The sequence below is a fragment of the Nakaseomyces glabratus genome, chromosome E, assembly GCF_010111755.1.
Source record: "Nakaseomyces glabratus chromosome E, complete sequence".
Lineage (NCBI taxonomy): Eukaryota > Fungi > Ascomycota > Saccharomycetes > Saccharomycetales > Saccharomycetaceae > Nakaseomyces > Nakaseomyces glabratus.
In genome coordinates, this window is record NC_088955.1 from 579234 (window position 1) to 605683 (window position 26450).

A 26450-nucleotide genomic window follows, 5' to 3' on the forward strand; every position below is an offset into this window, starting at 1 on the left:
TCGCCAAATATCTATAAACTTTAGATTGCTCCGGTCCCCCTTTCTGTATGGGCAATCCCTCCTACATCTGGATTTGCTCTTTGTCTGCAATAAACCCTCTATTCTAGAGACTGGGCTTCACATCTCTACGGCCATTCCTCTGTGGACATGACACCTAACTGTTCCATTTTTTTTTTGCGGGAAATCTTCTCGGGCCGGGAAAAATTATCACCGTTTAAGTAATCCCCACAGAATGTGTCGTACCACTGAACCCTTTTTGGAAAGGGATTCTACAATGTGTGTACAAGTCGAGACCTTCTCTCAAGGAAGAACATTGCCCATCCCTACCACCCCAGAGGAACAAATGGGACAATTTCAATCGAGCAGAAGCGATGATATAACACTTGCAAGAGCTTGTGCTAGGCATCTGTAATACTGTAGACACCACCACTCACAGCCTTGTCCCTATAGTGAGATGCAATACATAATAAAGGGCAATCCCTTTTCTTTCTCAGTTTCTTTCTTTTTTTTCCCTTGAAGAGAACAAAATAGTGATTGCAACAAGAGAAAATCCTCGATTGTCAATGTAAAATATTTCATATATAAACGCACCACTCCTGTCCTCTTACAGACCTTTCCTCTCCAAGAATAAGGTTTGGAAGTTAACCATATAGACAACTAAAACACTTAATATACATATACCTAATCGCAAATACCAAAAAATGCAAGTCATCTCACACAGAGGCTACAAAGCTAAATTTCCTGAAAACACGCTGCTCGGGTTCGAAAACGCCTACAAAGCTGGCGCTGACGCAATTGAAACGGATGTCCAAGTGACAAAAGACGGTGTCATGGTTATAAACCATGACGCCTCGACCGGAAGACTGTACAACAAGGACTTGACTATTGTCGATTCTACTCTGGAGGAATTGAAAAAGCTGAGGACCATAAACGGAGACCAACAAATACTAACGTTGGAAGAACTGTTGCACTGGCTTCTAGAACACAGAGATACCAAACTTCTACTGGATGTCAAACCCCTATTGCCAAAGATAGCCATGGTCAAGATTTACACCATGATGCTCAGAGTGAGTGAAGACGTGTCGTTCTGGCACGAGCACGTGATGTGGGGTCTATGGAGCGTCGATTGGGTTGAGTACGGTGTCGAGACAGGTGTGCTCAAACACTTTGACGTTGTTGCAATCACCCTATCACTGGACGTGGCCCGTAAATTTGTGGACTTCTTCAAAGAGCTGGAAGACGATAACTACAACCTACTCTCCATAAGCGTCCATTTTGTATCAACATGGACTGAACAGTTCAGATTCGAAATTTTGCCAATACTGAAAAGAGAACGTATACAGTTATTTGTCTGGACAGTGAATAATATCATCGATGTGAAATACTTGAACCAATACTCAGTAGACCCACAAATGATCGGTATAGTAACGGACGATCCACAAGAAGCTAAAGAGGTTTTAGTACCTGCTTTCAAACCATTGCCAACCACAGAGAAAAAGTCCGACTTTGTAGCTTTTAAGGCTCCAAAATGGACCACAAAGGACGGTTTCAGATTCCATTCATACTTGATAATATACCAATTTGTTACAGCTCTTCTGTTCTCTTCTTGGTTTAGAAAGGAATTTGTCCCGGGCTATTCAATTGCCTCCTTAATGTTCATGTTCCTAAGGAGTATTCACTTTATTTGATTGGGAAATTAATTATATATCCTTGAACAATTTCACGGAATTGACAATTATTGATTCAAATTCTAAAGTTTTCTGCATTTCAGATGCTTTGACTTTAACCTTATATAAATTAGTTCTAATTCTACCGGACGAATACCTCTATAAATCTATTACTTTTGAGAAAGGTATTCTTTCCTCATTTTTAATGTTGTTATTAATATAAATCGTAATGTTTTTGTTTCTTATCAATTGCTGATCTTATACTTTATTTGTCAAATGTAAACAAAAGGGAGAGTCATTGAGACTTAATTTCTGAAAAATAAATATGATATAATTGATACCAGCAAAATTAAATAAAATGCAGAATGTATTATACAAGATAATAATGTAAACAATAACAAATGAACACAGAAAACAACCTGAATAAAACCAAAGCAATACAATTAAGCGTCCTGTTGAACTTCCAAAGCCGCTTGAGCCTCCTTAAGTGCCTTTTCCCTTTCCTCACGGTTCTTCTTTTTCTTTTCCTTTCTTATCTCACGAACGTTACCTGGCGCAAATCCTCCATTTCCAAACAGAGCCCATTCGGGTGTCTTGGCCATGTAATCCATATAAGTAAATTGCTCCTTTCTCTCAGTGTCTTTCAGCAATGAAAAGAACTTATCAAAGTCAATATGCGTGTACCACTCTCCATTAACTTTGAACTTTGTATTTGCGATTAGGATACAGTTTGAATGTGCATGCTCTGCAGCAACTTCATAACCCAAACCTCTTCTTTGAAGTTCTTTGGTGAATTCCTTGACGAAGTTAACACACTCTTCATAAAAAGGTATGTTTTGCATTGTCAAAGGATTACCATTACCATCAGATGAACCACTGAAAGTAGCTCCTTTGACTTCGATGAAGCAAGGTAAACCTCTGGCAACTAGATCAGCATAGGATGTAATATCTCCCATGTTGAATCCTTTCACCAAAGTTAATCTAAAAACCGTACGCTGGTGATACTGGACCTCTCTTAAAATATCTAGACATTCCAACATTCTCTCCCAAAAATCTTTATACAGCGGTCTATCAACTTTTTTCAATTCTTGTTTGGTTGGGGCATCAATAGAAACATACAACTGTGTAACTTTACCAATGTTTCTCAATGGTTCAGGATGCTGAGCATTACATACCAAGAAACTGGTAATATCATTCTGATGCAGCAATTCAACGAATCTATTGATATAAGGGTAAAGAATGGGCTCACCAACTAATGACAATGCACAATGACGTACCTTGAAAGCATCAGCAAATCTTTCAGCAATGACACCAGGAACACCTCTCAATTGTTTTATCATGGAGTAGTGATTTTGTAGAGCATTTTCAAGGATATACTCAGGTTCATCAACATCCCATCTCCAGTTCTTTGAAACTGGATTAGTACCATGTCTCCAACAAAAGACACATTTAGATGAACATGCTAAAGAAGGGGTTAACTCCATACATCTACTTGAGGCAATATTGAACAATGACTTTTTGTAGCACGAACCTTTACCTCTCAGTTCATTTTTGGTCCATCTACATATTTTAACACCCGAGTGAGAACCAATAATACGATAACCTTGCTTAGTTAAATTGTTGTATGTAGGACTATTTTTGGCAACCATTTGTTTAACTTCCATACCATAATCACCTTTTGATTGTTGCTTGCCACCGATATCTTCGACATCTTGGACGTCAGTATCAGAATCAAAATCAATTTGTTCTTCATCTTCTTCGTAGTCAGACTCGGCATCGTTGTCATATTGATAAATGATAGGCTCATCATCTTCGAGGGTATCAGCAAGTAAATTAGTCCATTTGTCCACACCCTGCATACCATCTGTTTTCATACAAACTTCACCGACTGGGAAAATTCTACGACCACCTAATTTAGCAATCCAATGGTCAACATTTATTGCTTGGTAGCAGAATTTATCTGGCCATGATTCTTTGTCACCAATACCTAACACAGCATAACCCATTAGTTTTTTCAAAGGAAGTCTATCAACTCTATGATCATGATAATTCTCTTCCAAAGTTTGTAAAAAATAATCAAGTGGACAGTCAGTGTCATATGATGGTACAACTAGAATGTATAAGGCATTATCAACCGGTACATCAACAAAATACTCATCAATGTCATTTAATTCATCTAGGTTCATCAAGATAGGCTCATTATTCAAGTCCTTGACATTTTTCAAATCTTCATAGACCGTACGAGCAACTCTTTCAGCAGCTCCTTGCAAGGAACTGTAGAAGACATAAATTTGTGAAGAGAGAAGCTTTTCATTAGAAACAGTCAATGCTGATTTCACTATATCTTCTTCAGACTCTTTTTTTTTGTTAACACCAACAATAATCTTAGGAACTTTTTTACTTTTCTTTGAAGTAGATTTGAATGCTTCAGTAAAATCTACACTAATAGGATATGAGGGCTCTTCAGTGGCGCTAGCTGGCTTTTCTTCTTTCAATTTTTGTAGCAAAGGCTCTACCAGCTTCTTCTTGCTTGAACAACAGCTTCCGCCATCACTATGGTCACCTTCCTTCTTGGTCTCGGAACAACATTTTCCACCGACACCACCACCACAACATTTTTTCTTCTTTGGCAGTGGAAGGACTTCTTCTACTGTTTTCTCGCTTAGAGTTGCAGCTATCTCGGATGCACCAGTATTGGAGCTGGCATGGTTATGCCTTTCATTCACAAATATACAAAAACCGACCACAGCAACAAGCAAGACAGTAATCCTTCCGCTGAAAAAGGTCAGAAAAATAGCCGAACCAACAACGAGAAGACCACCAATAGTCAGCTCAGTACTGTCCATCTTTTTGATACACTTCTTAATATATTATAAATTATTTTGCGAGGAACCAGATATAATTCACAGTCACCTTATCGCTCTTGCCTTATCTCTATTTTCTAACAATATACTTCGTAATCCACCCACTTCTCAAAGTTTCCTAGATAATGGTAGCTAAAACTTTTGCTCGGTAAGTGAGAATATATGCCAATATATATGTTTTTCCACCGACAAGTGTACACTTATGCCAGATCCAAATTAGAAACACTATCACGACTACCCACAAGTTTGCAGATCACCGATAGTAAGAGCTCCTTCCCATTAAACTGCCCGTACCTCAGAAGCTCATCGCAAAATTTTTATTTTTTTTATTTTTTTACTTTTTCTTTGCGGAACACCAATAGGCTGGAAGAAAGTAGTGAAGAGCCCCGAGAAACAGTAATAACGTAAAGCTGGAGTTGTCACTACTATCACGATATTCCCATGTAAACGTATGCTGCCCAGTGGCATTACTACTATAATATTAATGGTTCAAGCTTGTCACATTCCCTCCCACCTTATTCTCCCACTTTATTTTAGCTTTCATTAGGGAAAAGGGCCAATGATGAGGTACAATATTAGTAAGCCAATGAATGCTGGCAAGCTCTTTTAAGCTATTCACCGGTGTGAGAGGGATAGTCGGGTACACAATGGTTCGAGAAAAATTGCAGTTCAGTTACACAATGCGAGATCTATGCTATTTCTTTTTCCGACTAGTTATAATGGTATAACAAAAATAGTCTCGTCTTCCTCACCTCTAGAGTTTAGTCTAGTAATCACATGTCTTTTCACGTACTCTATTGCATACAGTGTTGTGGAAATGTCAATATCAGACTTGCCATTTAAAATGTGTTTGTGGAAACCAAGTGCTTCTTCCTCTTCAACGGATAATGGCTGTTGCCTAAAAGTCTCAAAACTCTTCTTAATGGGTTCATATTTCTTGATGAAGCTGCCATTAGTGGACTTCATGATAATCCATATGACAAAAAGATCAAATGCTGAGTCAAATACAGCTTCCTGGCCTTCAAATAAATTTGTCAACTCATTTTCATAGAAGCGCGTATCATATTTAATGATTTTGTCGATGGTTAACAATCTACCTTTTTGCTCTCGGAATTGGGTTTTCTCAATGGACTTGAGACTTGAAATAGCGGCCTTCAATATCCTTATTTGAGACTCTCTATATACCTTTGAACAATGGACTCTAAAGTCGTTCATTTCAACTATCTGATCTTCATCTAGTACAGTCCCAGAAGTAGCGCCATTAAGTTTTTGTTTCAATGCGACTTTTAACATTTGAATACCGCTCAAAAACGGTGCTAGCTCATCATATCGTTGCGTGGTATCCTGTAATTCTCTACTGAGTCTGATATATGAAAATATCCCTATCAAATCAATCAGTGGCTTTGTGTTTGTCGAATTTATCAAATATAGAATACCATCTTTATAAGTTTCAATATTCGAACCGTTTGATTCTCTTGATTTTATAGGTCTTTCTAAATCAAATGCAAATGTAGTGTAGTCATCTATTGTTGGCAAAGAGATATCAGGATAATTTGTGAGGATATCCATTAATTCCTCTTCGCTTAATTTAATTCTTAGCGCAACAGTATCGAAAATATTGTCATCTATGACAAATCCATATCCATTCAATAGTTCTTCATTACCTTTACCTCCGTAATTATTATCCAATTCATCTCCAGCTTTCATATCTGCCAAACATTGATAACAAAATGAAGTGCCATTCTGATGCTCTTTGGGGAACCATTGTACTTTAGAGTTATAATTGTGGTTCATCAAATCCAAAATCGGCAATAAAATAACAGAAAACTCGTTTGCATTTTTATCAATAACATATTCCGGAAAAGCTCTAGATGTGAAAACCAGATGCGAGTACAAGAAGGCTGGGAAGGATAACCATACCAAATCTGCAAATTCAAATTCTACTGGTTTGACAAAGATGTTGTATATGTCTTCATATACCAGATCATTATAGTTTTCAAAGTTAATAAGATACTTGCCATCTACCTTTGACTTCAAATCTTCCCTCGACTCAATTAAAACAATCCATTCCTTTATTACCGAACATAACTTCTCTTTAACTGATCCACCCAAATTGGTGCCAACAAGAAGTGTTTCAAGCTCGGATGGATTCCAAACAAGAGGAGAATGGATCAATTTAGGCAATGCTTGAATGTAAGGATGAAATTTCTTGCTTATGTCAACCCCATCAACCCAAGTGGGATCCTTGTCAAAAACCATCTTAGCAAAGAGCAATTTTAACCAACTGTTCGCTTGAGATTTCTCATTGGCATTCAAAGTAAAATACTCAATAGCTAACTTATTAGTAATTATAGCATCACTTGGAACTTCAATGACAGGTCTTACACAGTCCTGTTTACATACTGCATATATTCCCTTCATCTTATCATACTTGAATTCCAACTCCAATGGCCACTTGCATCCAATTTTATGACCCCATAACAACAGCTCATCCATTACTGCAAAATTATCCATAATACACACCTTGCTATTACTCTAGATTCATTCTTATCAAGCAATTTTTGGTTCAATATTAATATAGAAGGCTAAACCTATTTATGCTTCAGTTGTCTCATTGCTCGCTGTAAGCTCATCTCATCGCTTCTCGCCAAAGACATCGAGACTTTGAAAAAAAAAAATAATTTCAAAGTATGATTCAGTAGTAAATAAAGAACTTCGCGACAATTTAAGAAGACCCTCAGGCCCTTTCAAGAGCTCCCGATCAGTATTCAATAGTGTATCGAGGTCACAGCAATAGCGCATTTGTATCAATGGAAAATAAAGCCACACTAGCAAGGAACATAGGAGAGAAACGCGTGTCACCAAGATCTAAGGTTAACGGGACGGGGAAGTCATGGCGAATATCGTACTCGCCACAAAGGATGGATGGAGTTTCCAGTGGACGTAATGTGTCTAAAATCCCATCTCCTGTGCGAGAGAGATTGTTCCTTAAGAATCAGGAAAGGAAACCGCTGGGCGTGAGCCCGCTTTCAAATTTATCACCAAACTCGTTAGGTAGGAACAGCTTAGAGAAAAGCACATATAATAATAAACTATCGTTGAAGGATTTCGAGGTAGGTAGAAAACTTGGAAAGGGTAAATTTGGTAAAGTGTATTGCGTCAGGCATAAGAAATCTGGATTCATTTGCGCTTTGAAAGCGATAGAGAAGAATGAAATTTTACAATTCAATCTGCTGAAACAATTAAAACGAGAGGTTGATATCCAATTGGGCATGGATCATCCCAACATCATAAAGCTATACGCACACTTCCATGACGAAAAACGTGTTTATCTCCTCATGGAACACTCTATCAATGGTGAGCTGTATAAATCACTAAAGAATAACGGACCCTTTAACGATGTCTTAGCCTCACACTACATTTATCAAATAGCCGATGCACTACATTACATGCATAAGAAAAGAATAATACATAGGGATGTCAAACCGGAAAATGTCCTAATTGGGTTTGATAATGTAGTAAAATTGGCAGACTTTGGGTGGAGTATTCTCAACCCGGAAGGGTCTAAACGTAAAACTCTGTGCGGGACCATAGATTACCTTTCACCTGAAATGATTACACCAAGAGAGTATGACGAGCAAGTAGATGTATGGGCGCTGGGAGTCCTTGCGTATGAACTTGTTGTCGGAGTACCACCTTTTGAAGAAAATTCAAAAGAACTCACATATAAGCGCATTCTCAAATGCGACTTAAACTTTCCCGAGTCCATATCAAAAGATGCAAAGGACCTCATATCCAAACTACTGGTAACAGATACCACACAAAGGTTATCACTAACTGGAGTCAAAACTCATCCATGGATCTTGAAGAACAAACCATTCTGGTAAGATAATGAACCAAAAAATAAAATAGATTTTAACGTTAATAGTAAACTACAACTATATACTACCTAGATTGATTACTAGCTATACATGGTAATACGCATGCAAATATGGTTATTCATCCGTTACCGGTATTATCATCATAATTGACGTAGGGAATCCATCGGTACCTTTCTGTTGTTGAAGGCTCGTCAACGACCTGTCGTTGAAAAATTTTTGGGATAAGTAAATTAAGTGTATTGTATTTATCGAATTTGCAAAGTTACCAGAGCAGCAGTAGAGTATTCTTAATTGTTATTAAACCTCATTTACTTGAGCATAACGTTTTCACTATACTTCTATACTGGTACTTGTTTTAATTGACCCTATTCTGATCTTAAATCCCTCCAGAGTTGAAAAGCAAGCAAATCAAAAATAGGATGGTTCAAAAAAACTTAACTGAGCTATTGTCTCAATTGAATGTGCAATCTAATAACTCTGAACATGTTGATGCTGCAAAGACCTGCAAAGAACTAATTGACAATGGCTGTAGTAAAGAAGGTGAAGTTTTCAGACAATGGTTGGTTGCTTTGATAAAACAGGATAAATATCAAGCTGCATTTGATTTGATTAAGCATTACAAGGACTTGGATAACAGACACGGATCTGAATTTGTTTTAGAAAAATTATACGTATATTACAAATTGAACAGTGTCCATGAATTTGAGCAAGTTTACAAAACGTATTCCGAACATGTCACTAACAAGAACCAAATGGAAAGAGGAATTCTTCATATAAGGGCCCAATTCTGCTATAAGAATGGTATTAACAAGGAAGCCCACGAAATTTACGAACATTTGTCAGAATCAAACAAGGATGAGGCTGACGATAATTCCGAATTAATATGTAACATACTTGTCCCATTAACAGCTGACCCTAAATTGTCTGAAACCTGGGCCAATCTAAAACATGAAATAACTGATATGCTATCTAGTGAAAAGTCATACGATGTCTTATTCAATTATTCCATTATTTTGGTTGCCTTGAAGGAATATGAGTTAGCCTTCAAGGTATTAGATAAGGCTCACGAACTAGCTGTTCCAGAAGGTTACCAAAACGATCTGGATACGATCGAACTACAGAAGTCATACCTGCTTCAAATCACAGGGCAAACTGTCCAGAGTAAAGAAATCCTGAAGCCTCTACTGGATAGATTGGTACCTGGATCACCACTCCAATTGATAGCCAATTCGAACTATCATGCATTTGTGGACTATTCCAAATTTACAACTAATTTTGACTTATTATTAAGGCAGATAAATCAAGAAAGATTCTATTCTTACCATTTGCAAAAATATACCCACGAGCAATGGAAACTAATAAACAACAACTTGCTATTTTTGAATTTGTTTAACAACAACCAAATTAATAGAAAGGAAACTATTCTTGCCAAGACTTTGCATAATTATAAGAATCTCATCGACAACGTTGCTATTGAACCATATAAGACTCAAGCTAAGAAACTATATCACTTTACCATGCAATCAATAGATAGTGGTATCAATGGCAGTGCAATTGGCAATTTACTGTTAACAGTTCAACTTTTGGTTGTTGAAAAACAATATGACAACGCTATTAGGATCTGTGAGAACTTTTTGAGCAAAAGCGGCTATGCGGAGAAGTCCCCTAAGCTATTTGATCAAAACCATTTAGTTGTGTGCACTATACTTTTCCAACTTTACAGAATGTCTTCGAGAATAGGTAATATTAACAGACTGGTAGCCATATTGGAAATGCTACCCGAAGAATATATTAATGATAACTCCTCCTTCTGGATATACGTCGCATACGAAGCTTTAGCTAACGGTAATATTGAAAAATCAAGAGAAATTCTACAGAGGTTATCAACAGACCAAACAAATATAACCCCCGAGCAAAATGAATTAATAAATGCTGTTTTGAGTTCCAGCGAATCTGCATTTGATGAAGCTGTTAGACTTGTTGAAGATATTGATGTGGAGCAAATCAGATCTGCAGGTATCCGTCCAATCGCACCAAAATCAGCCGAAAAAAGTGCTACTAGTATACTAAGAGCTCAAAAGAAAAAGCTTGATATCAAAAAGAAGAAGAAGAGGACGGCTAGAGCAAACAAATTCCTTGCTAAGCGTGAAGTTGTTAAGAAGAACCCTGATCCAGAAAGATGGTTACCTCTAAAGGATAGGTCTAGCTACAGAGTCAACAAGAAACAAGCAGGTAAAACAACACAAGGTGGTGCTTCAAGCAAAAAGATTGAACAAGCTCTAGATATAACAAAGAAGAATACTGCCTCCAAAAGTGGAAAAGGCAAAGCTAAACCAAAGAAGAAGGGTAAAGGCCGTAAATAATCAATAATACTTAGTTAGCGAATAATTCAAGTAAAAAACTGTTGATATAGAATAATTGACTATATATCTCTTCTGTACCAATATAATGACCGGCATATAATATTAGTAGCTGCATTATTTTCATATTTCTTGTATGCTTTTTCACTTTAGCAATTGCCCTTCTCTCGTGCGAGCTTTTCTTACAAATGAAAATTTGACAAATTTCTTTAGTGATGCTCATCGCTAGATGAACTAATTGCTCGATCTCACTAGTAAGTTAAATTTTAGCTGAGGTATATTTTAGAACAAACAACACATCACTCTAAATTTGCTATCGGTAAAGACTGATTCAATTTTAAGACAGGACATACAGATATAGCTACGCAATGGAAGAGGTAGCTCCCGAACAAGTACAGGAAGTACAAGGCAATACTGAAGCCCACATCGATTCCACTACTGCTAGTACTGCCCCAACAGAAGCTTTACCTTCTGATAAGCAATCTAGGAAAGCTAATGAGATAGATTCAATGGCAGATGGCGCACCTGCTGAGAAAAAGCAAAAGACTGATCAGCGTCAAATTATTCGAGAACCAAAATTAGATGACAATGGAAACCCAATTCCCAGAGAACCACGTCTACCAAAAAGAAAAGTTGCTGTCATGATTGGCTATTGTGGAACTGGTTACCATGGTATGCAATACAATCCACCAAATCCTACTATTGAGGCTGCACTATTTAAAGCATTTGTTGATGCCGGTGCTATATCCAAAGCTAATAGCAACGATTTGAAGAAGAATAATTTTATGAGAGCAGCAAGAACTGACAAAGGTGTTCATGCAGGTGGTAATTTGATATCATTGAAAATGATTATTGAAGATCCAGAAATAATGGATAAAATTAATGCCAATCTACCAGAAGGTATTAGAATATGGGATATTGAACGTGTCAATAAGGCATTTGATTGTAGAAAGATGTGTAGCTCAAGATGGTATGAATATTTATTGCCTACTTACTCCTTAATTGGTCCAAAGCCAGGTACCATTCTAAATAATGATATCGAAAGCAGTAAGACTGAACTTCCAGGCGTTCTGGATGAAGATTTGGAATCAAAAGAATTTTGGGAGAACTTTGAAGCTGCTGCTAAGAAGGAATTTACTCCAGAGGAAATTGCTGCCATCAAAGATTACTCCCCTCCACCAAGAGAAGAATTTGACGACCAAGAAGAACTGTACCAGAAAGTCAAACAATGGAAGCTGTTAGAAAACACTCACCGTAGGCAATACAGGATATCCGAAATGAAATTAAATAAATTTCGTGCAGCCATGAATCAATATTTGGGAGCCCATAATTTTCACAACTTTACATTGGGTAAAGAATTTAAAGATCCAAGTGCCATAAGATTTATGAAGGAAATCAAAGTATCTGACCCATTTGTTATTGGTGATGCTAAAGCTGAATGGGTTTCCATTAAAATTCATGGTCAATCTTTCATGCTGCACCAAATTCGTAAGATGATTTCTATGGCAACTTTGATTGCGCGTTGTGGTACACCAGTTGAAAGAATCTCTCAAGCATTTGGTCCTCAAAAGATAAACATTCCGAAGGCACCTGCTTTAGGCCTTCTTTTAGAAGCACCTGTTTTTGAAAGTTATAACAAGAGATTAGAAAAGTTTGGATATAAACCAATCGATTTCTCCAAATATCAAGAAAAAGTAGACGCATTCAAGATGAAGCATATCTATGACAAGATCTATGCCGAAGAAGTTAGTGATAATGTTTTCAATGCATTTTTTAGTTATATTGATAGTTTTAACAAAGTAACAGGTGCACAGACTGAGGAATCTGCCGAATCCAACAAACCCGCAACAAAGAGTATTTTCGAATTTCTATCAGCTCATGGCATTCCCGGTATCGACTATGGTAAAAACGAAAAGGAAGATTCAAACAAAGAGTCTAGTAATGACCAGGTGAACAAGGAATCTGCTCCTGCTACAAGTAAACCCGCAGAAGCTGTAGAACAAACCGAAAAGAACTAGATTTCTCACTAATTTGTATTTTAATTAATTTCATCTTTAATAAATGAAGAATTTACACCTAATGCTATGTAAAGGATATTAATGAATTGCATCTTTATTAATGATAGAAGCTTAGGTACAACTACAATGGTTGCTTGGATTCGTTATATACTTCATTAGTAAGACAGGTCACAATAAAATAGGCTCATGAAAAAATTTTATTGTATCATAATCTAATCATACCCCTCCTGTAAGTAAGCGCTCTAGTCTTTCTAATTCTTCCATAGATGAGGCATTAGCTAACTGTTCTCTAATTTTTTTCTTCTTCTCTTCGGTCAACTTACCAACCACTGTATTCATAACTTCTATAGTTTTGTCTCTAGGTTTTGTTACTTTTGCGGCTTCCGTTAAACTTTTTGTATTTCTACCAAACGTATTCTTACCATCGACTTCTGCAGCAAGGGCTTTCTTCTTCCTCTGGTGAATCTGTCTATTATCTTCTTTAATTTTTTTCATAACTGCAACATGGTCCTTTACCGCTTGAGCTTTCTCAGCCTGAGAAACCAATTTAAAATCAAGTACCTCAAGAGACGGCACTAAAGCTAATATCCGTTGTCTATATTCTGATAAATGGCATATGGGATTTCCTATGAGGACGAGGTCTCGTACAGTACTGGGACAGTGAGATAGTGGAATCAGCGTTTCAAAGTTCTCTATACCATTGAACGCTAGAGATAAACTTTTAAGCTTTGACGGCAGTAATGCGGCATCCAGTACCATCAGTCTGTTCTTACTCAGCAGTAATGTCTCTATATCGTCTCTGTGATGTAAGTCTGGAAAGAAAACCAGGTCATTATTTGTTAGATCTAGTATGTGAGTGGGCTTAGCCAAGTGGTTAAGGCTTGCTGGCATGGCAATATCGTCGCCTTCGAGGCCCAGATTTCTCAGTATAACACATTTCTGCGTATTGTATTTACCGTTATCATGATCAACATAGTAACTGGGAGCGTCTTCCACTGCACCTGGCGTGAATTTCATAGTCCTTTGGTTGTCTGTATTGCCACACCTAGTAAACTGCAAACCGAGACACACTAGCAGATAACAAGTATTTATCTACTTCTGTTTACTAAACAAGAATGTGATTAAAGGGTTACCAATAACTACAATTATTGCAAGCTTTCCCGATGTTGCAATTTTGAAATGAAAACAAACTTTAACTCATCTCATCTCATTTGAGCCCGTGAAAAATTTCGATCATTCTAATGGTGAAAAGAATCCATACCCTACATGGAGCTATACACAGAACTGCAACCAGATTATAACACATTAGGCATTATGAGATAAGTCTTGCAATATTTCCACATGCGCAATCAAAGCTTATTGTCGCTTTGTGACTGTATTTACCCTAAATCAGTACTGTATATACATGTGACAGAGTGCCCGCAAACATACGGGACTATTCACCCCTACCTTATACAGAGAAGTAGATACAAACAACCCTTCCCCTTGGAGCGCCACCCACAAAAAAAAATATCCAAATAGCCGCCATGTTAGAATTAAAGGATTTGGAGCCCAAAAGCCTTTAAATTAAAAAAAGACAAGCTGTTTATTCGCATTACGGCCATTTGTGCGTGTTTCCCGCCGGGCAAAAAGGGTCTCTTGGGAACACCCTGCGCGATTACTCTGTCCTCCCGCGAGAGAAAAAAGCTGTTGTGGAACCTCACTGTGCTGCCAGAAAACACTGCGGACAACACCTTGTGCTCAACACTGAGAAGACACCATCCTACAGTCTCTGGAAGTGCAAAGCGAACTCGCTCGAGTGCTGGTGGCAGCGAGAAGGTGGGACAGTTTCTGAGTGATCTGCTTTCAGTCAATTGACTAGTTCAAATGAAAAACTCAGGTTTTCTGAGCTAGAGAGATGATTTCGATATGCAACTAACAGGAACCGATGAGCATTCATGTAGAATTGCCAGTTGCGAAGAAAGCTCGGAAGACCCTTTCAAAGGTGGTTCAACATTATGTGACAATGAACTGGGCAGCAGGTACACGAGCTTGACTTTGATCCCAATAATGGGAAGCATATAAATAGAGTAAACGACATGGCCATCCACTTAGTCTGTAAAATAAGGACCACAAATATAGGCTAGGCAATTGGACTAAGCACAGAAGAAAATAGCGCCACCATCAGTAGTTCCGAGTCCTCACAATGAAGTTTTCTAAAGAGCAATTTGACTACAGTCTTTACTTGGTAACTGACTCTGGGATGATCCCAGAAGGTAAAACGCTTTACGGTCAAGTTGAAGCCGGCTTACAAAATGGTGTAACTTTGGTGCAAATCAGAGAGAAGGACGCCGATACCAAGTTCTTCATTGAAGAAGCATTACAGATCAAAGAATTGTGCCATGCTCACAATGTACCATTGATCATCAACGATAGGATTGACGTGGCAATGGCAATTGGTGCTGATGGTATACATGTTGGCCAAGATGATATGCCTATCCCTATGATTAGAAAGTTGGTTGGACCAGATATGGTTATTGGATGGAGTGTCGGTTTCCCAGAAGAAGTCGACGAACTAAGCAAAATGGGTCCAGATATGGTTGATTACATCGGCGTTGGTACATTATTCCCAACTCTTACGAAAAAGAATCCTAAAAAAGCTCCTATGGGTACCGCGGGCGCTATAAGAGTCCTAGATGCACTTGAACGTAATAATGCACATTGGTGCCGTACTGTTGGTATCGGTGGTTTACATCCCGACAATATCGAAAGAGTTCTATACCAGTGTGTTAGTTCTAATGGTAAGAGATCACTAGATGGTATATGTGTAGTCAGTGATATCATTGCTTCTTTGGACGCTGCAAAATCGACTAAAATTCTCAGAGGGTTGATTGATAAAACCGATTATAAGTTTGTTAATATTGGACTATCTACAAAAAATTCACTAACGACAACTGATGAAATTCAATCAATTATCTCCAATACATTGAAGGCTCGTCCCCTAGTTCAACATATTACTAATAAAGTCCACCAAAACTTTGGAGCTAATGTTACATTAGCTTTAGGCTCTTCCCCAATTATGTCGGAAATACAAAGTGAAGTGAATGATCTAGCTGCAATTCCACATGCCACACTGCTGTTAAATACAGGTTCTGTAGCACCACCTGAAATGTTGAAAGCTGCCATTAGAGCTTACAATGATGTCAAGAGACCAATTGTATTCGACCCGGTAGGATACAGTGCAACAGAAACAAGACTTCTACTAAATAACAAACTATTAACGTTCGGTCAATTTAGCTGCATTAAAGGCAATTCTAGTGAGATCTTAGGTTTAGCTGAACTCAACAAGGAGAGAATGAAAGGTGTGGATGCATCTTCTGGGATAAGCAATGAACTATTGATACAAGCTACGAAGATTGTAGCATTCAAGTACAAGACTGTTGCTGTCTGTACAGGTGAGTTTGACTTCATTGCTGATGGTACTATTGAAGGTAAGTACAGTTTGTCTAAGGGTACCAATGGAACTTCCGTTGAGGATATTCCTTGTGTCGCCGTAGAAGCTGGCCCTATTGAGATTATGGGTGACATCACTGCTAGCGGTTGCTCCTTGGGTTCTACAATTGCCTGCATGATTGGCGGTCAACCATCGGAGGGGAATTTATTCCATGCAGTTGTAGCTGGTGTGATGCTATATAAAGCAGCAGGTAAAATCGCATCTGAAAAGTGTAACGGCAGTGGCAGCTTCCAAGTCGAACTCATTGACGCATTATACAGACTTACACGTGAGAATACCCCAGTCACCTGGGCTCCAAAGTTGACCCACACCTAATATGCTTAAACCATGATGTACATACGAAATGCTGAAATATTTTGGTGACACGTGAACTTTAATTAGGCTGTTTTTTGTTGGAATATAGTATTTGTTAAATTGTTAGTAGTTTAGTAAATATATACAGAACCGATAAATATTACTTACATGTTGTCGGCTTGTCTTGCCATAAAGATCAATGAATAATAATAAGGATAACAACAGCAAAAAGGCAGATCACGTTATGAAGCACCACTGTATTTATACACAAGTAGCATTAAACCTTCCCTAGAATTGTTAAAAACGAATAGACTTCAAAGTCTATTGTTATAAAATTCAATTTGTGTATGATAGATTGCTCTTATCGCTTGGCAATTGATGAGGGTCTTTATCCATCTTTTCATATTTCTCAATAACCTTTTCCTTCCTCAGCTGTTCTTGTTCTGGCGTTAATTTTTCAACAATTTCATTTGGTGAGACAAATTTGAACTGACCCATGGCGAACTCACGATCAGATAGTTGACTTAAGACGTATAATTGACCTCTAACATACTTTACTAACTTCTCCAAATGTGTAATATCGACATTTGGCTTACCAGCATAAAGGTTTCTCCAAATAGCCTTCGCTAGAGTTGCATCATCTGTAAAGAATCCCTCATCATAAGCAAAAACAGCACCACGCAACTGTGCGTTGAAGTCTTTCATGTATTGGTCAGCTATTCTACCGGAGTTGACGTTCATTTCCTCGAACAATCTAACCTCAATGTCGCTGAAAGTTCTGTCCACAAGCTTTTGTTGATAGTTTCTGCCGTATTGGAAAGGCATCGCACGCATCCTCACAAATAGTATCCATTCATGCAAAACGGTAATTTGGAACCACTGGGAGAAAGTACGAGGTAGACCCAACTCTTCGTAGAAGAACTTGGCTGTCTCCGACAGCTCTTCATCCTCGTATTGCAAACCTTGCTGTTTACACAAGTTGTAGTAGTACGACCCTGCAACTGGGCCAGCTCTTACTTTATCCATATCTAGTTTGAATGTGCGCACCACAAACTCACCCAGTGCCTCCTTCCATTTGGGCAACTGGTAGCTCTTGTCCTCGTATTTAGAATGCGCTAGCTTGTGCGCTCTGATATTCTTATGCTTGATACCAGTGGACTTGCCTGACTCCTCCACACTTTGCTGAACCAGTCTAGTGGTATGCAAGAGACTCCTCGAATGAATGTGCATCATTGAGTTTCCGTTCGCCTGTAGCAGCGCGCGCCTCCAACCGGCTCTATACAAAGACATATTTAGTTTTTGTACTTGCTGTTTTCACGCTAATATTAAACAACTATGTAGTCGATTATATATACATCTCTCCACTTATACCCATGCAAACTCTACGCTCTTGATCCAAGTCATTGGTCATGATTCTAAGAATTTAGAGGAGGCTCTCGGCAGATGAAGAGCTGGAGAAAATAATTCCTGCCCTGGGGTGATATGATTAACTACTTAAGGCGTGCAAAGTAAACTTGTCTCTCGTAAGGTCCTCACATTACAAGCTAGTGACCTGCTAGTGAAACATGGACATTCGCAGCCCATCATGTTCAGAGCATCGTATTGCACTTGCCAGGAGCACTATGCTTTATGCCCATTGCTGCGCACTACAGCGTCGCATACGCCTGCGTGGAAACAAGTGGTAAAGCTGAAATTAATATCACTCTATACACACTTTCAATGTGATGAGACGTATATAGTGTGTAAGCATATAACACGTTATACGTACAATCACCTGATATGGCCACCTATCAATCACCATACACGCACACATCATATGATCATTTACGTAAACCAGGATAAATACTCCAAGGTGAGAGAAAAAGAAAAAAGAAATTCTGAAAAAAATTTCGCTGTTTTTCATATCTTTGTGCGGCATTGTCTTCGTAGCTGACGGCTTTGATATTGGTGCGCTTGTTTCTTAGCATTTTTGGTAGATACTTTTGTGAAAAAAAATTAATTTTGCGATGAGCTTCACAAGCTCATCGCTTGAAAATACAGCTTCTATACATAATAATGGTATCAATCATAACTACAATTGCTAGCTAGTGTTTTGATTCTGGGAGATAACACTGAAGAAAAAGAAGCCTCGTTGTTCCTACTCATCTTGATTTAGACCATAAAGTAAAAGCGCTTTCGAGTAACGTTTTTCCTTATATATCGAGAGGTAGAGTAAGTTCGACTTCCTTCAAGAGAAGGCTACATACGTGCAAGAAAATGGAGCAGACTAATAAGGAGCACAGGAAATCTAAAGAGAAGAATACCGCTAAGAAGAAGCTGCATACGCAGGGCCACAATGCCAAGGCTTTCGCGGTATCCGCGCCCGGCAAGATGGCAAGAACCATGCAGAGGTCAAGCGATGTCAACGAGCGGAAGCTGCATGTGCCCATGGTAGACAGAACCCCTGACGACGATCCTCCACCGGTAATCGTCTCTGTGGTTGGTCCTCCAGGTACAGGTAAGACCACTTTGATTAAGTCTCTGGTCAGGAGAATGACAAAGACAACACTGTCGGAGATAAATGGTCCTGTGACCGTGGTTTCCGGCAAACACAGAAGACTGACGTTCTTGGAGTGTCCTGCCGATGACTTAAACTCCATGATTGATGTGGCCAAGATCTCTGATCTTGTCCTACTAATGATCGATGGTAACTTTGGGTTCGAAATGGAAACAATGGAGTTCTTGAACTTGGCTCAACACCATGGTATGCCCCGTGTTCTGGGTGTGGCTACACATTTAGATTTATTCAAGTCTCAATCAACTCTAAGAGCCTCAAAGAAGAGATTGAAACATAGATTCTGGACAGAAGTTTACCAAGGTGCTAAGCTTTTCTATCTATCCGGTGTTCTGAACGGTAGATACCCAGACCGTGAAATTTTGAACCTTTCCAGATTTATCTCAGTGATGAAGTTTAGACCTCTAAAGTGGAGAAATGAGCATCCATACATGCTTGCTGACAGAATTACAGACTTAACTCACCCAGATTTAATAGAGAGAAAGGGTAAAAAAGTGGATAGAAAAGTAGCCTTATATGGTTACTTGCATGGTACTCAATTATCCTCTGTTCCAGGCCAAAGAGTTCACGTAGCTGGTGTCGGTGATTTAACTGTGGCCCAAGTTGAAAAGCTACCTGACCCATGTCCTACTCCATACTACCAACAAAAATTGGATGAGTATGAAAGAGAAAAGATGAAAGAAGAGGCTGCTGCAACTGGCCAAATTACTAGTACAACTACGAGAAGACGTAAGAGATTGGATGATAAAGATAAATTAATTTATGCTCCAATGTCTGATGTCGGTGGGTTACTAATGGATAAGGACGCTGTGTATATAGATGTTGGTAAGAAGAAAGATAGTTTAAGCTTTGTTCCAGGTCAAGAGAAGGGAGAGGGTGAAAAAATGGTCACTTCTCTTCAACAAACGGACAAGACAATTGCAGAGAAGTTTGAAGGTGTTGGTCTTCAATTGTTCAGCAACAGTACAGAACTCCATGGTGTTGAAGAAGAAGAAGAAGAAGAAAACGACGACGATAATATGGACGAAGAAATGTCTGATAATGAAAACGGCGTCCAAGACCAAGGTAGAACTTCATTAAGAGCACCTAGATTGTACGGTAAATCTATTCAACAGAAAGACGATGAGATCGATAATTTACCAAGTGATGATGAGCTTGAAGAAAATGAAGATGCAGAGCCTAAACTTGTCGAAATTGACTTTGATGAAAAGTCTCACACTAAGGAAAAACTAGCACTTGATTCAGATTCTGAGTTCGAGCTTTCCGATGATGACTCCTGGGAAAGAAAGGCTGCAGGAAAACTAAATGGAACTATTCAAAAAAAACGTGTGTGGGATATTGGTAAACTGATTTACATGGACAATATCACTCCTGATGAATGTATAAAGAGATGGAAGAATGAAGACACTAGTGATGATGAAGAAGAAGACATCGAGGCAGACGAAGACGAAGAATTTTTTAAGAAAGCAGAGGCAAAAGAACAAACTAGCGCTGAGGCTGATCTGGAAAAATTTGTTCCATATTTCGAAAAGATTGAAAAGCTGGTTACCAAATGGTCTTCATTCGATGCTATTAGCGACAGATTTGTTGGTGCACCACAACTTGACGGTAAGAAAAACTCAACTGATTCTGCCAATGGGGATGACGATGAAGAAGAAGTGTATGGTGACTTTGAAGATTTAGAAGCTGATGGTGATTCTGATAAAGAAAAATCCGACGAGAATAACGAAGAAGAAGTTGAATCAGATGGCTCGTTTACTAATTTTGATGCAGAAGAAAAGAAGGAACTGACAATTGAGGAAGAAAGACAACTAAATGCAGCAAAGAAGGAGAAATTGAGAACTCAATTTGAAATGGAAGAAGGTGAAAACTTCAAAGAAGACGATCCGGATAATGAGTTTGATACATGGTATGAACTTCAAAAAGCTAAGATAGCAAAACAACTGGAGATCAATGAGAAGGAGCTTCAAGATATGACTCCTGAGCAAAGACTGAGAATAGAAGGTTATAAAGCTGGTTCTTATGTACGTGTGGTTTTTGAAGATGTACCAATGGAATTTATTGAATCATTTAATCCAAGATTCCCTGTCATTATGGGTGGTTTGTTGCCTACAGAACAAAAGTTTGGTATTGTCAATGCAAGATTAAGAAGACACCGTTGGCATAAAAAGATCTTAAAGACTCATGACCCATTAGTTATGTCATTAGGCTGGAGAAGATTCCAAACATTACCTGTATATACAACTTCTGACTCTCGGACAAGAATCAGAATGTTAAAATACACACCTGAGCATACTTATTGTAATGCATACTTCTACGGGCCTTTATGTTCACCAAATACACCATTCTGTGGTGTTCAAATTGTTGCCAACAGTGATACTACTGGTAATTTCCGTATTTCTGCAACTGGTGTTGTGGAGGAGATTGATGTTGATGTCGAAATCGTAAAGAAGTTGAAATTGGTTGGTTTCCCATATAAGATTTTCAAGAACACTGCATTTATTAAAGATATGTTTTCAAGCGCTATGGAAGTTGCAAGATTTGAAGGTGCTCAAATCAAAACAGTTTCAGGTATTAGAGGTGAAATTAAACGTGCACTATCAAAGCCAGATGGCCATTTCAGAGCTGCATTCGAAGATAAGATTTTGATGAGTGATATTGTGATTTTGAGATCATGGTATCCTGTTAAAGTTAAAAGATTCTATAATCCAGTTACTTCCTTATTACTCTCAAACAAAACTGAATGGAAGGGTGTGAGATTAACGGGACAAATTAGAGCTGCAGAAGGTGTTGCAACACCTGTAAACCCAGACAGTAACTATAAGAAGATTGAAAGAGTTGAAAGACATTTCAATGGTTTGAAGGTTCCAAAGACTATTCAAAAAGACCTGCCATTCAAGTCTCAAATACATCAAATGAAGCCTCAGAAGAAGAAGACCTACATGGCTAAGAGAGCAGTTATCCTTGGTGGTGACGAAAAGAAAGCTCGTTCTTTTGTGCAAAAAGTATTGACAGTATCAAAAGCTAAGGAAGAAAAGAGGCAATCTAAAAAGTCCGACCAAAGGAAGGAAAGGCTAAAGAAGCTAGCTAAACTGGAAGAAGAGAAAAGTCAAAAAGATAAAGAAAAGAAGAAAGAATTTTTCAGTAAGTATGGTAAGAAGCGTTCAAATGCTAATGATGATGGTGACTTCAAGGCGAAAAAATCCAGAAAGTAATAAATTCCCTTTATGTAAAATATATTTATAAATGAAGTACACATCGGTATTATTTTAGATACATCTTAATTATTTAGTAATCCAAGCTTTATTTATAATTTGAGAGCAATTGGGCAGTTTACCAAAACCCTACCCGTATCAAAGCCCTTCAATTTAAAAACATATAATATCTATCCCGTACGTAATCAATATATCCATATATATATGTAATTCTACTCACAATATGATAAAAGGGTTAATAAGACATATTGAATAGGTAGTACCCGTTTTTGCGTTTATGATTACTTTTATTCCTATTTGCACATACAAATTACATTAAATATATTGAGATAGCCATTGGAAAGCTTCCAAGTAACCATTTCTCATGACGACAGAACACATGAAAACTTCGACTGGTCTTTGACCTTCGATTCTTTGAGAGCCGGTGGTGTTTAGTAGACCCAAGGCGGAACGTAGTTCAGCTTCAGAAACAGCGTTAGCAGCGTCGATCTTGTTACCCAAAATAACAAAAGGAACATCCTTCAATTCGGTAATGTTGAACAAAGCATCCAATTCGACACGAGCTTCATCGAATCTGTCTGGATCAGCTGAGTCGACCAAGAAGACGATACCATTAACCTCTGGGAAATAATCCTTCCACAATCTACGGGCTTGTACGTGACCACCCAAATCGAAGGTGGTAAACTTTATGTTACCAATAGCCAACTCTTCAGAAGTTGGATGCCAAGTTGGCTGCAGGGTGGCCAATCTGTCGTTCTTTAGCATGTGTAATAGAGTAGTCTTACCAGCATTATCTAAACCAAGGAAAAGTAGCTTACCATGTTTGTTCCACAAACCTAGGGATGCTAAAACATCTCTGACTGTCACAATTTGTAATCAACCATACCGATCGTAAAGATCAATGCAAGAAATAATATATGAGTAAACTCATTTACCATACCTGTAATTCATTTTTGATTATCCCTGTCAATGCCTCGATCATGTAATAGTAATAGATTGATTTAAATTTGTTAGTAATTCAATTATTATCAAAAAAGTAAACGAGAAGTACTATAAGTCTATCCAGAGCATCGTATTTTGATCCAGACAGCCATTAATTGACTTTTACCTCCGTAGAAAAAAAATTGTCTAATCGATATACATACACCAGCCGAAAACGTCCCAAACCATTGTTAATCAGATGTAGATATATTCTGTTGCAATTTGTAACTTCTATAGCCCACTTTCAACAAAGATGATTCAGAAATGCAGTCTTAAAACTAACAAATTCCACGTTATTTATACTTTCTGGTGTCAACTTTTTTTTTCAAGCCGTTGATTTTCCTCGAGGCGATGGTCGTTTAAAGTAAGCCAAGGAATTACCGATATATAACAGAAAGAGAACAATGGATAGCATAGTCAATCACTGTGGAATTATTGAAATATATCTGATTCTAATAGTTACATGAGATGGGTACACAATTATAGTCATTAACTTCATTAAATTAGTTTATACTGGAATATAGAAATATGTAGGTTGCACAGAAATGCAAAAACTTTGCTTAGGGAAAATGAGTCTATAGGCCTAGAACGACTGGATAGTAAATGCTATTGTCTCAAAAGATCGAAACAAGAAGGTAAGGTTTAGTCAAGCAGAAATGTATCTTATATTGGATAGACACATGAATAAAGGGACAGAATATGCTGACAATCATTGAGACTCTTGAGCCTTAAGCTCCTCAAGTATGCATGCGGTAGCTGAGAGTTTTTCGCTGTTTATCAGAAGATTATTGTCCTTTAAGCAAAATATTAGTGCCAGTTCTAGCTTTGTCATAAGTTTTTTTGATATACCACAAACTTTGCAAATATACTGGTGTGAGTGAACAAAATCTTCCAACAGCTTGGTGGCAATTCTAATTGTTCCAACTATCACTCGATGGACTTCATTTTGTTGCAATTTATGCTTTAATCGGAGTGGACCATCATTGTATTCTCTAGTCAAGAATAATATTTGCAAAAGATACGTAGCCCCAAGATAAATAATAGAGCCGAACATACACTTATTTTGTATACGCTGTATGAAGTCATGATGCGAGATCGATGGAGCACTTTTCATAGAAAAATAATGGTAGTTCTCATTGTTATCTGCCTTTTCAGAAATCATGTTTTCGTTCTCAGATAATCGCAGAAGAATGTCAAGAGTTTCTGTGTAGTTATGCATCGTGTCTTCTACAGAGTACTCAAATATCTCATTGTTATGTTGGTACTTTGAGAGTAGTACACACGTATTATCATGTACAATATCAGACGTTTTATTACCACCTGCCTGGAAATTCTCTGGTGGACTAATTTCAAAGAACTGTTCTTCGTTAACCCTTTCAGTCGAACTTGCAGGACCAATTTCTGTATCAATGAAATTATTGTACATTGTAGATGACTGATATGGAGAAAGAAGAAGAACACCATCATCTTCAGAATATTCTCCGTTGATTTGGCTCAAAATGTTAGAGTGAGTAAAAGGATCACTACCTGAATGCCCAGAGTCGAGCATCAGTTCACCGTCGCCTTCCGAATCACTTAATGCAAAGCAAGACATACTGTCTGATCTTGCGGTACTCATTTCGCTACCCATCCTGCTCATTACACGGGACGGTAAGCCGTCAGATGATAATGTATTTAACTTAGCCAGATTCTCCCCCAGCACCTCGTTAAAAACAGATGCCTTTTGTATTAAATTCTCAATATCTTCTCTTGGTTTGCCATTTGCTGAAGCTTTTGGAGATAGCTCTAAATCATCGTCTTGACTAGTATTGACACCATCCTCATTATCGCCATTACTACCGTCCATATCCCTTGATACTGAAGTTGCAGAACCATTACCATCGTGCTCTATTTCATCGTTTTCAAAACGAACTTTCTTAGAGGGTTGGCTCAGCTGTGGCACATTAGAGGCTGGTAACGAATCATTAAGCTCAGAGAAGTTTAGGTTGTAACCTGTCTTGATAGGCAATTCAAAGAGACTATCCTCCTGACTATACATCAGATAGTCTCCAAACCCCATCCCCTTGTGGTCCTTGCCGAAATTATCTGAGAATCCATCAGGATGGCTATCACCTCCTTCGCCATCGTCCTTATCAACATCTTCCTGGACAGTCATTCCAGATATTCCTTTCTAATAATTGCCTTTTTAGCTAATGCTTTGAAAAAGTTTTCTTTACAATGGTTAGCAGATATTTTATACACTAGATAGTGCCACTACTTATATATACAGCACAATCTGGAAAACCTGGGGTAATTTAATTAAGTCTCTATATTATTAAAGCTTTGCTAATTAATCTGTGATAATCATTCTTAATCTGATAAATTAGGCTTAGGATCAAATGATAAACAAATGACGTCGTCACCAAGGAAAAACCTGATCCAGAATTCTTACACAGGGCTTTTATAAAGTACAACACTAATTGGACACCTCAGGACAGCAAGACTATAGCACCTATTGCTCCTTATTGCTCCTGAATAGCTACTCATGCACTATACTACTAACTCACCCAATACATTTCAATCCTTCCAATACTATTAGGCAATATAAACTCCCAAAACCCGCCCACTGCATTTTCTGAGCTACTGATTAGCAAATTACTGCAAATTATGGTGGAAACCAGCAGACATTTAGGAATAGAAGAAGCATAAATGGCTCCGTTCTGCGTATGTTTCTCTGTCCGTTATTTGCTAACACGCACATTACAAAGCTGCAAGTAGAAAATCTCATCTTTTTCCTTTCTATTTCTAAAGATCCTGCGGATTTCTCTGTGTGAAGGGGCTGTTATATATAGTTGGAGGAGACGTAACGTGGAATGCCCCCAGTGTAAGTACATAGATAGAAGAGTCACATGACTATTCTAAGATTGCTATATTTCTCATTAGTATAATACTCTACTTTAAGCTCAGGGTCATAACAGTAGGTTGTCCGTGTTGCATCTGGCAGTGGGGTAATTGTAATTTTAATGACTTTTTCATAAAGATTTGCTTTTATTAATATACAATTTGTGGGGTGATTAGCCGAAGCTAAGGTATATAAGTAATATTTATATCTGAAAATGCAAATAATGCCTGTTAGTTCTAGTT

At 38.0% G+C, this 26450-nt stretch overlaps 12 protein-coding genes across 12 annotated transcripts; 6 read left to right on the top strand and 6 right to left on the bottom strand.

Annotated features, from left to right (window-relative positions):
- Window positions 1-701: 701 nt before the first annotated feature.
- On the top strand, window positions 702-1688 carry PGC1 (phosphatidylglycerol phospholipase; the record flags this gene model as incomplete). The annotated part of the gene is made up of 1 exon (XM_445934.1): window positions 702-1688. One exon carries the CDS (start codon window positions 702-704, stop codon window positions 1686-1688), a length of 987 nt encoding a protein of 328 aa, XP_445934.1.
- Window positions 1689-2110: 422 nt separating this feature from the next.
- Window positions 2111-4513, bottom strand: TYW1 (putative tRNA 4-demethylwyosine synthase; the record flags this gene model as incomplete). Its single annotated transcript, XM_445935.1, has 1 exon — window positions 2111-4513. One exon carries the CDS (start codon window positions 4511-4513, stop codon window positions 2111-2113), a length of 2403 nt encoding a protein of 800 aa, XP_445935.1.
- Window positions 4514-5245: 732 nt separating this feature from the next.
- Window positions 5246-7045, bottom strand: RKM1 (protein-lysine N-methyltransferase; the record flags this gene model as incomplete). The annotated part of the gene is made up of 1 exon (XM_445936.1): window positions 5246-7045. One exon carries the CDS (start codon window positions 7043-7045, stop codon window positions 5246-5248), a length of 1800 nt encoding a protein of 599 aa, XP_445936.1.
- Window positions 7046-7341: 296 nt separating this feature from the next.
- IPL1 (aurora kinase) lies at window positions 7342-8418 on the top strand (the record flags this gene model as incomplete). Its single annotated transcript, XM_445937.1, has 1 exon — window positions 7342-8418. The coding sequence occupies one exon, from the start codon at window positions 7342-7344 to the stop codon at window positions 8416-8418; it is 1077 nt and encodes a 358-aa protein (XP_445937.1).
- Window positions 8419-8831: 413 nt separating this feature from the next.
- SRP72 (signal recognition particle subunit SRP72) lies at window positions 8832-10775 on the top strand (the record flags this gene model as incomplete). The annotated part of the gene is made up of 1 exon (XM_445938.1): window positions 8832-10775. One exon carries the CDS (start codon window positions 8832-8834, stop codon window positions 10773-10775), a length of 1944 nt encoding a protein of 647 aa, XP_445938.1.
- Window positions 10776-11140: 365 nt separating this feature from the next.
- On the top strand, window positions 11141-12790 carry PUS1 (pseudouridine synthase PUS1; the record flags this gene model as incomplete). The annotated part of the gene is made up of 1 exon (XM_445939.1): window positions 11141-12790. One exon carries the CDS (start codon window positions 11141-11143, stop codon window positions 12788-12790), a length of 1650 nt encoding a protein of 549 aa, XP_445939.1.
- A 216-nt stretch (window positions 12791-13006) lies between these two features.
- On the bottom strand, window positions 13007-13807 carry LEA1 (U2 snRNP complex subunit LEA1; the record flags this gene model as incomplete). The annotated part of the gene is made up of 1 exon (XM_445940.1): window positions 13007-13807. The coding sequence occupies one exon, from the start codon at window positions 13805-13807 to the stop codon at window positions 13007-13009; it is 801 nt and encodes a 266-aa protein (XP_445940.1).
- Window positions 13808-14975: 1168 nt separating this feature from the next.
- On the top strand, window positions 14976-16598 carry THI6 (bifunctional hydroxyethylthiazole kinase/thiamine-phosphate diphosphorylase; the record flags this gene model as incomplete). Its single annotated transcript, XM_445941.1, has 1 exon — window positions 14976-16598. One exon carries the CDS (start codon window positions 14976-14978, stop codon window positions 16596-16598), a length of 1623 nt encoding a protein of 540 aa, XP_445941.1.
- A 315-nt stretch (window positions 16599-16913) lies between these two features.
- Window positions 16914-17867, bottom strand: CBP3 (Cbp3p; the record flags this gene model as incomplete). Its single annotated transcript, XM_445942.1, has 1 exon — window positions 16914-17867. The coding sequence occupies one exon, from the start codon at window positions 17865-17867 to the stop codon at window positions 16914-16916; it is 954 nt and encodes a 317-aa protein (XP_445942.1).
- Window positions 17868-18833: 966 nt separating this feature from the next.
- BMS1 (GTPase BMS1) lies at window positions 18834-22346 on the top strand (the record flags this gene model as incomplete). The annotated part of the gene is made up of 1 exon (XM_445944.1): window positions 18834-22346. The coding sequence occupies one exon, from the start codon at window positions 18834-18836 to the stop codon at window positions 22344-22346; it is 3513 nt and encodes a 1170-aa protein (XP_445944.1).
- A 315-nt stretch (window positions 22347-22661) lies between these two features.
- Window positions 22662-23516, bottom strand: SAR1 (Arf family GTPase SAR1; the record flags this gene model as incomplete). The annotated part of the gene is made up of 2 exons (XM_445945.1): window positions 22662-23206; window positions 23492-23516. The coding sequence occupies 2 exons, from the start codon at window positions 23514-23516 to the stop codon at window positions 22662-22664; spliced, it is 570 nt and encodes a 189-aa protein (XP_445945.1).
- A 520-nt stretch (window positions 23517-24036) lies between these two features.
- PCL8 (Pcl8p) lies at window positions 24037-25482 on the bottom strand (the record flags this gene model as incomplete). Its single annotated transcript, XM_445946.1, has 1 exon — window positions 24037-25482. One exon carries the CDS (start codon window positions 25480-25482, stop codon window positions 24037-24039), a length of 1446 nt encoding a protein of 481 aa, XP_445946.1.
- Between the last annotated feature and the right edge of the window lie 968 nt (window positions 25483-26450).